This window comes from Akebia trifoliata, chromosome 16 (assembly GCF_017979445.1).
Source record: "Akebia trifoliata isolate Shusen 1 chromosome 16, ASM1797944v1, whole genome shotgun sequence".
Lineage (NCBI taxonomy): Eukaryota > Viridiplantae > Streptophyta > Magnoliopsida > Ranunculales > Lardizabalaceae > Akebia > Akebia trifoliata.
Window position 1 is genome coordinate 21,631,699 of NC_141390.1, and position 15,121 is coordinate 21,646,819.

Genomic DNA, 15,121 nt, shown 5'->3' on the forward strand with positions numbered 1-15,121 from the left:
ATACATGGGCAACTAATAATCCCAACTTTAACAAAGGTCATTCAACAAATGTAAATCAGAAGTTTAAAGGCAGATATAGCATAATAATACTGAGCCAAGGAGATTTCTGAGCGTAAAAACTCGACTAATAACAATGGTGATCAAATTTCATATTTGAATCTGATAATGGTATTAAGGCTTATATTTACCTTAGAGCTATTACCACCATGGTTTTAAATCTTGTCTGATACCAAGATGACTTGCCCGAGTCATCTCAATATCATGCAACAATGATACAAGGTGTCTCAGCAATCGCATCATCTCGCAAGATAAACAAGATGTCTCAAACGATATTTTGAAAATCTCAGCCGAGTCAGTAAAACTCGACCAAGCAACCGGGATTTTGTAGATTTTGATTAAAATAATTTTTTTTTTTTTTTAAATTTAAATATTTATTATGTAAATAAAATATAATTTTATGAATAAACATTTTCTAATCTACCTTATTTTATTAAAAAATTATAATTATTTTAATTTAAATATATGTAAATCAATCATTCTAAACCGAGTTAAATGGCCTGTCTCATCCAGTACAAGTTGACTCGTCCGAGATAACTCTGTCTTGTCCACGGACGAGACAAGACGCCAAACCGAGTTTTGTAACCATGATTACCACATTGTTTTCCTACAGGATGGGTAACATGATCCCATCTTGTCTCTCTCATGAAATTAATTACAAAAAATTCAGTGCATATGGCATAAATTATAAAAATACTTGACTTGATGAACTTGATTTTAAAGTCCCAGCGGTTAGGAATGTAATAACTTTGTGGACGTTGTTCAGTATAATTTTGTCCTCTGTGATGGTAGGAAAAAATGCTGTAGGTTTCAGATGCCCAAAGGCAGGAACCATACTAAAAAGTGGGGCTGAATTTTTAATTCCTAACGCTGCCATTATTTGCACCATCTGCTCTCTAGAAACCGCATCAATGCCCTTCACAATCTGTTACACATGACAAAGCAAAAATGTTAAAAGATCTGAAACACTATAAATCTGATTTTATAACCATAACTAGTACATGACAGTGGGTTTTATACAAGATCCAACAAATCATGAACAGGTGCAGAAAAAATCATGCATGCCTCCCTGAAATATAAGTATTTACATTTGCTTCCCTTGACCATTGACTTGGATATTCTGACTTAAGGGGAGGTCGAGGTGACCCGCCCAGAAAGGAAAGCAAAGAAAACAACCAACAAACTAAGCAACAGAAAGGTTACAAACACCATCCCACAGGACCCTTGAACTCCTTGAATATTACAGACCAAGAATTAAAAGAATCAACTCTTGAGTTGATTGCAAATAACCTTTGAAAATTCAGTATTTCTAGCTTTCCAAATACCCCACAAAATCGCAAATGGCGTTAAGCTCCATAATCACCTCTTGGCATGACGAAAGTTCATCCCTTATTGAATTCACTCCTCGTAAAGATCTTTAATTGTGCCCTTAGTACACCAATATACCCCGAACAAAGAGAAGAAATGTGCCCACACCTGATTGGCTTTCTCACAATGCAAAAGTAAATGATTGGAGGATTCCTTGATTAACATACACATACAACAAGCATAATTGAGAGGTTCAATTTATTGCTCAATTTCTAACCCATCGTGGTCTACTGGGGAGCTCAATTTAAGCTCAGACTATGAGGTATAATGATTAATTTCTACTTGAGGGCTCGACCTAAGCATAATTGAGGACTTGGACTTGGGATTACATAAAAATGTATTTTCAATAAGAATTTAATAAGAATTGTTTTCTTTAAAATTTTCATTAGGGTAGAAAAAATGTAATTGATATCTTTTCAAATTTAGAAGGAAAAGAACAAGATTATTTCATAAACATATGTTATTAAAAGTATCTTTCAATAAATCATATTGATCTCTATTTGTTCAAGTTTTTCAGGTTAATTCGATAAGAGAACCGAGTCTTGCTCTCGAAGGGGAGCAAGGGAAAAAGTAAGGTTAAGGTCGGTTCAACGAACCGAACCTTGCTCTCAAGGGAGAATAGGGCGAAAGGCAAAGGTTAAGGTCGGCTCGACAAACTGAGCCTTACTCTTAAGGGGGACAAGGCAAAAGGTAAAAGTTAAGATCAGTTTAATGAACTGAGCTTCCTTCTCGAGGGGGAACAGGACAAAAATGCTAAGGTTAAGCTCAGTTCATTAAGGAAATCGAGCCCCTACACTTTCCAAGAGCAAGTGAAGGAAAAAAGTTAAGCTCGATTATTTTATTTATCAAAGTACTGGATCTTTCTAGGATCCAAGCCGAATTTGGGACTTTGGTTGGTTTGTTTTTATTTATGAAAGTCTTGGTTCATTCTTGAATCGAAGCCTGATCTGGGATTTTGCCAATTCTTCTATTATTGATAAAAGTCTTGGATCTTTCTGGGATCCTAGCTCGATTTGGAACTTCGATTGATTCTTCTTTTATTTATCAAATTCTTGAATTGTTTTGGAATCTAAATCCGATTTGGGACTTCAGTCAATTCTTCTTTCGATCGATTCTTCTATTATTTATTTAAATCTTGGATCATTTTGGGATCCAAATCCAATTTGAATCATTTTGGAATTCAAACCCGATTTGGGACTTCGGTCACTTCTGTTATTATTTATTAAAATCTTCGATCATTTTGGGTTTCAAACCCGATTTGGGACTTTGGTCGACTCTTTTATTATTTAATAAAATCTTGGATCATTATGGGATTCAAGCCTGACCTAGGATGTTGGTCGGTTCTTCTATCACTTGTCAAAGTCTTGGCTCATTCAAAGAATCAAATCAGACTTTCATGATAGTCGATTCTATTATTGAAGTCTCGACTTATTATAAGAACTCGACCAAGTGGAAGATCAAATTTTTAGTAAACAGGGTACAAAGGGAATAAAATCAAGGATCGTGTTCATGTAGATCGAAAATGATTTTTTGAAGTTTGTTATCGATACATCAATTTCCACCTTCGAGAAGGTTCTATTGAGGAAGAAAAATTCACCTACATCTAAATCGTTAATTTGCATCAATCAACACACATCTTGAAGTGGGCACGCAACAACCTTTGGGAGAAACTTTATCTAATTATGAAAAAATCCCAATTTGGAAGGATTTTCCCCTTTGGATGGGGGTAAATATGAAAATTGCAATCTAATTAGGATTAGGGTTTCATTTCTCAATTTTATGATTTTCTATTTAAAGGGCTAAAGGCTATTGTAAAAAGGGAGAGGAAAAAAGGAAGACAAATGAGGGAGGTCTAGAGTTATCTTATGAAAGGGATATTCATGTAATAGGGAGATTCAAAACATAGTGGAACGGCTCCTCGAACCCATGGACGCAGGCATTTTTGCGAACTATGTAAAAAAATTCCTTAGTGTTCTTTTTTTGTATTTTCAATTATTTTAAAGACTTGTTGGCGTATCCTGATAGGAATTGTAAATGTCGATCTGAATAAAACAAATAACCTCTACAATTCATATTTTTCATTTTTTTTTTCTTTCAACCTCGCCACTAGATAGGTCTTCTTAAGATACACAAAATGAATATATTATAGTTGCAAAATGAACACAATGCACAGGACCATGCCTAAGGAAGCATAGGTACTCAAGAATGGAGTAAACTCTAATACTTTGATTAATTTGTCTTGATAAATGGTGTAAAAGTCATGCCATTTTATTTTTTTAATTTTTTTCATCTAGGACTTGAAAGAGTTACATTTGGTACCAAAGTCTTCTAATCAAAATCATAAGTGACATGCTTTTAGAATCTAATGCAATGAAATCAAATTCTACTACACATTTTGGAAGGATTAGAAGACATAGACTTGCTTTTTTATGATAGATTTTTCTCTTTGCTTTCTTGATAAAGATAATATTTGAAAAATGAGATGGCTTTATTTATAGATATATGCTACCGATTACAATAATTTATACAAACTTTCATCAAACACATTGGTAACATTGTTTCTATTTAAACTAAAGTCACTTTTGGACCACCTTTATTCTCTTCGATTTACTTGAAGTCTATTGATCATCTTCTACCTTTTAACCTACTTGCATCTTTCCTCGTCAAACATCCTCGTGAGCCATCCATTCTCATTCCAAAATATGGTATATCCATTTGCAATGCCAATAACCACTCCACATCCATATCCTATTAACATAAATATTTTCCAATCAAGGTCACTTGTAAATGTTGAATCCTTGCGTTGTTGGAATGCCGTTGGTGGTGAAATCGCATTGACATCTTGACATAGCCTTGACAATGGAATTCCACATAATTGTGGATTACCCTCATAAGAAGCATCTGAAAATGTATCAAGTTGTTTACCTCGTAGTATGCTTCCTTCAAGATGGTTCTGTGTAAGGTTCAACACTGCAAGGAATGTAAAAAGTAGTTGCTGAGGAATCTCCCCTGAAAGCTTATTTTGTGAGAGATCCAATGACTCAAGCTGTCTCAAGTTCCCCAACGAGGGTGGGATGGGACCTATGAGGTCATTGCGAGACAAATTTAATAGAATAAGTGATTTGAGATCTCCTATCACTTTTGGAATTTCATCTTGGAATCTATTGTTGGAGAGATCTACAGAGACAAGAGTGGTCAAGATCTTCTCTAATACCTTGTCTTGTCCTTTGTACGAGAGGATAATTGAGAGATCATAATATGGAATTCGTTGCTCTGCAATGTACATTGGGGGCCATTCGCCTGCCATAAGTTCATTTTGTTGTGGGCTCATCATCGGTTTCCAACTCTGAAAGTATTTTGCAGGCAAAGGTCCCGTAAATCCATTGGAAGAAATATCTAGGACATGCAATTTTTGAAAACTAGAATTGGTTAGAGGATTTTCAACGGGACCATAGAATATGTTGGATTTCAATATAAGGACCTTCAATGATTGCAATGACTCTAGCCAGAAGGGGAAGGTACTGTGTAATTTATTGTTTCCAAGGTCTAGAATTTCTAGATTACTCAAATTAATCAAACATCTTGGAAAAGATCCTTTCAATTGATTATGGGAGGCTTGGAAGATATTCAGAGAACTCAAATTGCAAATTGATTCAGGAATTTCTCCATTTAAATCGTTATCATTGAGTTGCAAGAATTTTAATTTTTTGCAATCACCAATCTCATGAGGAATTATTCCAATGAAGTTATTGTTATTGAGTTGCAAGAAAAGAAGTTGGGTCCAAATGGACAAAAAATGTGGGTAGATTTGACCAGATAGTTGGTTATTATTGAGTTGCAAGCATTCAAGTTGAGTTAGAGAGGCCATGGAAAGAGGCAAAGGACCAGATAGTTGGTTATTATTGAGTAGCAAGTATAGGAGTTGAGTTAGAGAGGCAATGGAAAGAGGCAAAGGACCATCAAGGTTGTTAAATGATAGGTCGAGAGAAATAAGGTTGGTACAAAATCCAAGCTCATTGGGAATGCTGGAATGCAAGCTTGTATTCATGAGATAGAGGTCCTGAAGAAAGCTAAGGTTACCTATCCAAGATGGTATGGGCCCACTAGTAAACGGGTTATTAGATAAATCAAGATGTGTGAGGTTAGTTAGAAGACCAATTTCTTGGGTATCTTGCCATTGAACTTGTTCATTCCCAGATCCAGCATTTGGAGTTTGGGGCAGTGAAAGATGAATGGGGGAACCTCTTGTCCCAATGAGTTATTGGAGTGGTAGAGATCATTCAATGATGCCATGCCCTTAAACTGAATCGGGTCTAGATTCGTTAGATGGTTTCCAACAAGACAGAGACTCTGTAAGTTTTGTAAATTACTAAGCTCATGTGGAATCGCACCAGATAGGTTATTGTATTCAAGAAACAGAGATTGGAGATGTAAGAGGTTTCCTATCTCAGAAGGGATCATACCTATGAAATTGTTAAGACTCAGATCAAGAGAAATGAGTTTTGAAAGAGACCCAATTTGAGTTGGGGTTTCTCCAGACAATTGGTTGTCGGTGAGACTTAGTAAGGTGAGATTGGGGAAGGCCGAGAAGTCGAATTCATCAAGAGTGCCAATGAGGCTAGTATTGTTGAGGTCGATCTCAATGATGCTGTCGAAGTAGTCGCATGTAATTCCAGTCCAATTGCAAGGAGTACTGGAGGTGGTGGTGGTGGTATTGGTGAGATCATCAGACCATGAATCAAGAGAGTGAGAGATCAAACTCTTTTTCCACGTCAGCAAAGCTTCTGCTGCTGATGATGCTGATACTCCTTCTTGTTGTATTATTATTATAAGAACAAAAGCAAAAAACAGGGAGACAAAGAAGAAAGTCTTGCTCTTCATCATCATCATCTTCTTTTCTTTATTAAAATTAATGTTATTTGATGACTTATCAGTGAGAAATCAGCTTATATTTACAATAAAATTATTACATGGAATTGAATGGCAGACAGCAATGTGTACCCCATCAAGAAAACAAAGCACTCTCATGTTTGACTGCACTTACAACGTGTCTCTCATGTTTGACTGCAACAACCTTACAACGTGTCCCTTATGTTTGACGGCAACAGCGTTACAACGTGTCTCTCATGTCAAAAACTTCTTTTACTGGTCTTTGTTCCTTAAATTGAAATTATATAACTACCCTTATAATTCTTTCATTCATATAAAAATGAGATGTTGGTAAGTGAATATCTCAGATACATACAACCCTATCTTTTTCACACTAATGGACATACATTATACATATACTCCTTTGGCCTAGGTATCACCTGAGAGACTAAGAGAAATGATCCAAAATGTTTTTCTCATTAACCTCCAGCTAAACACTTTTGAATTTTCTCTCTCCCACTCCACAAAAAAATATATATATATATATTGTCATATTAAAGTTCAAGTCCATGCTTAAATTTTTTTACACGCATTTTCAACCATAAGATTCTATAACCTTCAAATTTCAATCTTTAAACATCAAAAACAAGATTAGAATTTTTTGAAGAATTGTGATAATCTGACACTCTTTTTGTACGCTCCATTCACAGAGTTGTACGAAACCATAACCATTTGTCCTTGTGTATTCCGAAGCAATAGGTCTATAGTTCTATAAAGGGAACATACAAAAAAGAGCGTCATATCATTACCATTCTATATGGAAAATTAAAAGTTGAGAGATTTATTTGTTAAAAAAAAAAAAAGATTTATTTGAAAGAGCTCAAAGAGTACTAATGGCTGGGAATAAATACATATAGTACATCGATAAATCTAGAGTGCTGATATTAGCACCCCAACTTTTACTTATTACACTGCAATTAATAAAAAGTCAATGGTCAAGAATAAATAAAAGTTGGGCTGCCGATAGAAGCTCTTTTTTTTTTTTACTTGTTTTTTTAAAGATTTTTATTTGTTAGATTTAGGATTTTATACGAGCCTAATCCTATTTGTAAACCGCTGAAGATGTTTGAATGTGTTATGATGGTTTATAATGGTTACCACCCAAAGTAGTCAAATTGGTCTCTACACCACAATGGAGTAACGTACTATCAATAAATAAATACAAAACGTCAAAACATATGTGGATGGATGTGCACAAGAGCTCGATGAGAAACCACCCTTCAGATCTACGACCGAGGGTACCACAAACCATTTCATGCAGAAGATCTAGAACCTGTATTAGGGCTTCACACACAATGACTGGGAACACACACCAACAGTCCTAATGCCAATGCCTTCATTATTCTTAGGCTTCACTCTCAGTTGACTCCTTCTTTCATAGGAGCTACATCAGGCCACTGTGAACCTAGATACCAAACATAGTGGGCTTTCACAAGGCTTTATAATATTAAATGAAGGCTTTAATGTAGGTGAGAACGGGATCAGTCAATTCTGACTAGTGCCTAAGATCAATAAGACCACAACAAATAGCTACACTTGGAAACCCATAGCGAAACCCTCGGGATGCTGCCCACCCTGTTTGCCGTGTGCTGGGCCTTCAACCCTGTCTCACGTGCCCGTCGCCCGTACTATTTATCCCTCAGCTAATCGAAGCCGTCCGGTCCAGAGAGAAAAGCAATTTCCCCAATGATGGCGTTTCTGATCTCATCCGTATTCCGATCTAACAAAGAAGGTTGAAAGTTTCATCTCCATAGGACCCTCTCTCTTTCTCATCAACCCGATCGACCGCTCTCGCTCGGTCCTCTAACATTGGTACCAGTTCGACTAAAAGCTCTTACCTCTAAAACCTGAAGAAGAGTCCGAATAAAGAGTCCAACTGCCTGCTTGAACTGCTGTACAGAAGGAGGCTACTCCCCGAAAATGCCCGTTCGTTTGTCGTTGGGGCTTACTTGATTCCTTGCGGATACTTTTAGGATTAGGGGTGGGGGGGTTAAGCCCTTTCAAGAGACATGACTATTTGCGTTCTATTCGCACACCAGGGTGTCGTCTCATCGACGGCAGATTGAATCCTTTCTTTCCTTCTCCCCCCACCGCCCATGTTCAACGCACCTTTTAAAGGCTAAGGCTGCGGAAACGCTCTTCTCGATCATATTTGAGTTGAAGCTTACCCTACCCTAGATCTAGATCCTACTCTCTACACGAGTACTGCAATCTAGCATATCTCTTCCCTCCCTCCAACCCTTATTCTCTATCTCGCTACGGGGCTAGCTTCTTTGGCATGGCTAGTTAGTTAGTTTAGTTCTTCTCCCGCCCAACCACCCCATAGTTCTTAGTATAATTAGGTAGGGATTGATTGTTAGGTATAGTCTTCTTATCCCACCCATCTCCCTTAGTTTAGTTTGTCACGACAGCGACAGCTATAGCCTTTCTTAGTATTTAGACGACAGCTAACGCTCTATTTTCTTATTTCGTTTCGTTAGATCAGTCGCACTAGGGAATTAGGGAATCCCAGAAGGGAGATCCTCGATACGAAAAGATCATCTAATTGACTTAGATGGGGCTGATGAGGAGGGAAGGGTGCTCGTAGATCAGATTGAGTTTCAAGTTTAACATGTCTAAGATAAGGCTTTGTGCTTTAGTTACGCAACAGGTGCTTGTGGTAGACATCACTCGGTACGCCGGCCGAATAAGCGCGAGAGCGAATCAATCGTGATTGCATGGTATCGTCAGCTCCGTTCAGCAAGACTGCAGCAAAGGCCAATTCATTCCTCCGACGGGACAGCGGTTAGTCAAGCCCTGGCAATTGAGTAAAGGAGAAAGTGTGATAGGAGGTGAACGTGCGTTGGTTCGGTTTCCGGAGCGGAACAATAGACTGATAGACAAAGTCCGATCAGTGGCAATCGTTCGAAAAAATACTTTGGGAACAGCTCTTTGGGGCTTCATCAAGAGTCGCTTCATGATTATACTAATGAATCTGTTTTAGGGGCAAGTGGAATGAGAAACAACTCGACCGAAGTTAACGAATATAACAATTTAGAAAATAATGGTGAAGAACTACATAGGTATTTAGAAATGAGGGACAATGGCATTGTTGAAACAGGTGATCTTGAACATTTTGGGCAAAGTGCCATTGTTGGAGGAAACTTATCATGTCCATTATGTAGAGGAGCCGTGAAAGGTTGGAAAATCGTAGAAGAGGCCAGACAATATCTTGATCTAAAACATCGGAGCTTTTCCTTGGAGTCGTGCTCATTCTTCGGTAACTACGTGGAGCTACGAAGACATGCTAGAAAAGATTACCCAACAACTCGACCTGCTGTTATAGACCCATTGCGCACTTGGCGATGCCTTGAGCACGAGCAAGACTACGGTGACATTGTCAGTGCCATACGTTCAGCCATGCCAGGTGCCATTGTGCTTGGGGACTATGCTATCGAAACTGGCGATGGTAATAGGGAAGGCAGCGATCCATTTTTGACTTCATTCATTCTATATCAGATGATGAGACCATTTGAGCGGAGGGGTATGTCGAGACATTGGAGAAGGTATTGGCTCTCTTCTGGACCATTTTCTGATCGTCAGAACCTTTGGGGTGAGAATCTGTTGGGCTTGCAAGATGATGAAGAGGATTGGAATCTGGCAAGTGAGACCGGTGATGATATTACTTCGATACCAAGGAGGCGTCGGAGGTTTACACGGTCCAAGCCTGATGAAGATCTTCCATGATGCACGTTGTGCCCCTCTAGTAATTTTCCAGTTAACAAACCAATTTGCGGATATTGTATTCTCATCTGCTTGTTAACAGGGGTTTCCATCTTAACATTTGACTCGTTGCATTTAATCGTACTGAAATTCTAAGGTTGCTGCAGAGCTATTGATTCAGACACTTTTAGTAGCGGAGAGAAATTGGGTTGCAGGATGATGGAGGAATTAGAATTTGGGTGATCTTTTTTACTCCATGCCTTCAATTTTCATAGAGTAAATTATATGATTTGTGTTTTAAATGGAGACTCTTTAGGATCTCAAAAAAAAATCGTATGTCACCATTATGGAGTTATGGCTCTTTTATAATCCCATAAAGAAATTCCAATCTCCCATAGGTTTTGAGTTTAATTGAAGGGTAGTTCTTAATTATCATAGTCATCTTAGTATCGTTCGTTAACGCGATGTTCATGATTTAAGACCTCGACAAGATTGTGGAGTTGTGAACTGCATCAGATTATAGATGGCCACACCAGGAAAAGTCAAAGAAGTTTATAAAATTTAAATGCCATTTTACAGCAGTAGTATATGATAGAAATTAAACTAAGGGTGTGTTTGATTGCTGGAAAATTCAAGAGAAAAAACAGTTTCCGAGGAAAGTTCAATTCTTGATCCGTCATTAAGCTAAACAGATCTTCAACCCCACATCTTCAACCTCCCTACAAATTATATTTTGTTCTTGAGAATTATTTATTTATTTTCCATATTGTGGGTATCCCTAATTTGTTCTTGAGAATTATTTATTTATTTTCCATATTGTGAGTATCCCCACCATTCGGGTGAGACTAATTCCACGGTCACACGCACCACCCTCTCGGAAAGTCCTATGTGCAACTGGCTGAGTTGAGGGTCAACCGGTACCCTAGAGAGGGGCCCCAAGGAATTGATTGCTTTGTATTCATGAGATTTGAATGTTGAAGAAAATAAAAATTTGAAGGTAAAGTATAAAATTGTTATAACATTCAATTGTTAATTTGTCGATTTAATTTGCTAACCTGCTAGGGGCAAAACTTTTATCTAGGGTCAAGGTCGAAAAATAAAAAATCCAAATCATTGAGATAAATAATTTAATCGTCAAGATTGACAATTCAATTGTTGTGTTCAATCGTTGATCTTGACACTTGAAATGTTGAAGCGGCCACATGGCAATATTTGGGGGAAATTTTATCAAATTAGGGAATAATCCCAATTTTGGAGGATTCTTCCCTCTTAAAAAATTACTAAATATATGGTTTTGTGCATTGTGTTCAATCGTTTGTTTTTTTTTTTTTTTTTTTTTTTTCTTTTTTTCTAATTCTAGATTTTAGGATTTTTTCTATTTATAGGGTTAAAAGGTATTGTAAAATTGAGGAAAGAGAGACAAATGAGGGTGGTTTGGAGTTATCTTGTGAAGGGGATATGAAACACCTTTACAATTTATATTTTTTATTTTTTTTCTTTCAACCTCGCCACTAGATAGGTCTTCTGAAGATACACAAAATGAATATATTATAGTTGCAAAATGAAAACAATGCACAAAACCATGCCCGAGGAAGCATACGTCCTCAAGAAAGTAATAAACTCAAATACTTTAATTAATTTGTCTTGATAAATATTGTAAAAGTCTTGCCGTTTTTTTTTTTATAATTTTTTTCTCTAGGACTTGAATGAGTTAAATTTGGCACCACGGTCTTCTATTCAAAATCATAAGTGACATGCTTTTAGAATCTAATGCAATGAAATCAAATTCTACTAGACATTTAGGAAGGATTAGAAGACATAGACTTGCTTTTTTATGATAGATTTTTCTCTTCATTTTCTTGGGAAAGATAATATTTAAAAAATGAGATGACTTTATTTATAGATATATGGTACTGATTACAATAGTTTATACAAACTTTCATCAAACACATTGGTAACATCGTTTATTTTTAAACTAAATTTTTTTTTGGACCACCTTTATTCTCTTCGATTTACTTGGAGTCTATTAATCCTCTTCGACCTTTTGACTTGCTTGCATCTTTCCCCGTCAAATATCCTCGTGAGATATCCATTTTCATTCCAAAATATGGTATATCCAATTGCAATGCCAATAACCACTCCACATCCATATCCTATCAACATAAATATTTTCCAATCAAGATTACTTGTAGATGTTGAATCCTTGCATTGTTGGAATGGTGGTGGAATCGCATTGTCATCTTGACATAGCCTTGGCAATGGAATTCCACATAATCGAGAATTACCCTGATAAGAAGCATCTGAAAACGTATCAAATTGTTTACCTCGTGGTATGCTTCCTTCAAGATGGTTCTGTGTAAGGTTCAGTATTGCAAGGAATGTAAGAAGAAGTAGTTGCTGAGGAATCTCCCCTGAAAGCTTATTTTGCGAGAGATCCAATGACTCAAGCTGTCTCAAGTTCCCCAATGAGGATGGGATGGGACCTATGAGGTCATTGCGAGACAAATTTAGTAGAATAAGAGATTTGAGATCTCCTATCACTTTTGGAATTTCACCTTGGAATCTGTTGTTGGAGAGATCTACAGAGACAAGGGTGGTCAAGATCTTCTCTAACACCCTTTCTTGTCCTTTGTAGGAGAGGATAATTGAGAGATTATAATATCGATTTTGTTGCTCTCCATTTCCAATGTACATTGGGGACTTTTCCCCTACCATAAGTTCATTTTGTTGTGGTGTCATCATTGCTTTCCAACTCTGAAAGTATTTTGCAGGCAAAGGTCCCGTAAATCCATTGGAAGAAATATCAAGGACATGCAACTTTTGAAAACCAGAACTGGTTAGAGGATTTTCAACGGGACCATAAAATATGTTGGATTTCAATATAAGGACCTTCAATGATTGCAATGACTCTAGCCAGAAGGGGAAGGTATCATGTAATTTATTGTTTCCAAGGTCTAGAATTTCTAGAGAACTCAAATTAGTCAAACATCTTGGAAAAGATCCTTCCAACTGATTACGGGAGGCTTGAAAGATATTTAGAGAACTCAAATTGCAAATTGATTCAGGAATTTCACCATTTAAATCATTATCATTGAGTTGCAAGAATGTTAAGTCTTTGCAATCGCCAATCTCATGAGGAATTATTCCAGTGAAGTTGTTGTTATTGAGTTGCAAGGATTGGAGTTGGGTCCAATTGGACAGAAAATGTGGGTAGATTTGACCTGATAGTTGGTTATTATCGAGTTGCAAGGAATGGAGTTGAGTTAGATAGGCCATGGAAAGAGGCAAAGGACCAGAGAGGTGGCTGAGTGACAGGTCAAGATAATTAAGGTTGATGCAAAATCCAAGCTCATTGGGAATGCTGGAATGCAAGCTTGTATTCGAGAGATTTAGGAACTGAAGAATGCTAAGGTTACCTATGGAAGATGGTATGGGCCCACTAATAAATGGGTTATTAGATAAATCAAGGTATGTGAGGTTAGTTAGAAGACCAATTTCACGGGGAATTCTGGAATTCAAGCTTGTATTCGTGAGAAATAGGTCCGGAAGCATCCTAAGGTTACCTATGGAAGATGGTATGGGCCCACTAATAAACGGGTTATTAGATAAATGAAAGTATGTGAGGTTAGTTAGAAGGCCAATTTCGGCGGGTATCTTACCATTGAGCTTGTTCATTTCCAAGTCAAGGTGTTGAAGTTCGGTAAGATACTTGATTTCTGATGGAATCGGTCCCTCCAATGAATTATGACTCAAGTCAAGGAAATAAAGTTTGGTAAGATACTTGATTTCTGATGGAATCGGTCCCTCCAATGAGTTATTACGCAAGTCAAGGAATTGAAGTTTGGTAAGATTAGTAAAGAGTTGCACTGGAATACGGCCTGTTATAAGATTATCGAACAAGGACAGAGAGGATAAGTTGGGGCAGTGAAAGATGAATGGGGGAACCTCATCTCCCAGTGAGTTACTAGAGAGCGAGAGTGTTGTCAATGATGCCATGCCCTTAAACTGATGAGTCGGATCTGGATTCCTTAGATGGTTTCCAGCAAGGTCGAGCCATTGTAACTTTTGTAAATTACTAAGCTCATGTGGGATCGCACCAGATAAGTAATTGTCATAAAGCCACAGAACTTCGAGATCTAAGAGATTTCCTATCTCAGAAGGGATCATACCTGTGAAATAGTTCCTATTCAGGCGTAGGGAGGTGAGATTGGGGAAGGCGGAGAAGTCGAATTCATCAAGGGTACCATTCAGGCTCTGACTATGGAGGTGGATCTCGACGATGATCTCGAAGTTGTTGTCGCAACGAATTCCAGTCCAATTGCAGGGATTGGTGGCATCAGACCATGAATCCATTTCAGTCGAATTGAACAAACTTTTCTTCCATTTGAGCAAAGCTTGTGCTGATGATGAAGATGATGATGATGTTGTTGATGCAGAAGTAGTCTGTTGTTGTATTATAAGAAGAAAAGCAAAAGAGACCATCAGAAAGAGAAAGGAGAAAGTTTTGTTGTTCATATGTAATAATGTTATAGCCATGATGACTATCTGACTTGAATGAATGACTCTATCTCTCAAAAACCATATTATATTTATAATTATTATTACATGGAATGGAAGACAGAGAGTGTCTCTTACGTTTGACTAGAAGAACACGTGTCTCTTACGTTTGACTAGAACAACGTTGCAACGTGTCTCTAACACTACTCTCTCCACCCAAAAATCTTTCCTTGCTATGGGCTGTCAAGATTTGGTACAGTTTATAAAAACAAGATATATCTAATTAATTAATAGTATTGAATATTCAACAAAAATAAAATAAAAAAATAATGATAATTATGTATAATGGAATAATGGAACTCGACTCGTGTTTGACGGGTAATTAGGATATTGTATTTTTCTTAATAAAATTTTGTTTCTAATAGATTATTTAGATCTACATTGTTAAAGTCTTATCCTAATAGTAAATAATGACTGCACGTGCCTCTCATTGGCGAGTAATAAGGATATTTATAATTTTCTTCATTGGCCAATAAAATTTTTCTTACTAAAAGATTTTTTAGATCAA

General features: G+C 37.1%; 2 protein-coding genes across 2 annotated transcripts; one reads left to right on the forward strand and one right to left on the reverse strand.

The window, feature by feature from the left end:
* Positions 1 to 9,071: 9,071 nt before the first annotated feature.
* LOC147382844 (uncharacterized) lies at positions 9,072 to 10,080 on the forward strand. The gene is made up of 2 exons (XM_086427237.1): positions 9,072 to 9,138; positions 9,338 to 10,080. Exons 1-2 carry the CDS (start codon positions 9,072 to 9,074, stop codon positions 10,078 to 10,080), a joined length of 810 nt encoding a protein of 269 aa, XP_086283363.1.
* A 1,290-nt stretch (positions 10,081 to 11,370) lies between these two features.
* On the reverse strand, positions 11,371 to 14,633 carry LOC147382845 (uncharacterized). The gene has a single exon (XM_086428206.1). The coding sequence runs from the start codon at positions 14,590 to 14,592 to the stop codon at positions 12,055 to 12,057; it is 2,538 nt and encodes an 845-aa protein (XP_086284332.1). The 5' UTR covers positions 14,593 to 14,633; the 3' UTR covers positions 11,371 to 12,054.
* Between the last annotated feature and the right edge of the window lie 488 nt (positions 14,634 to 15,121).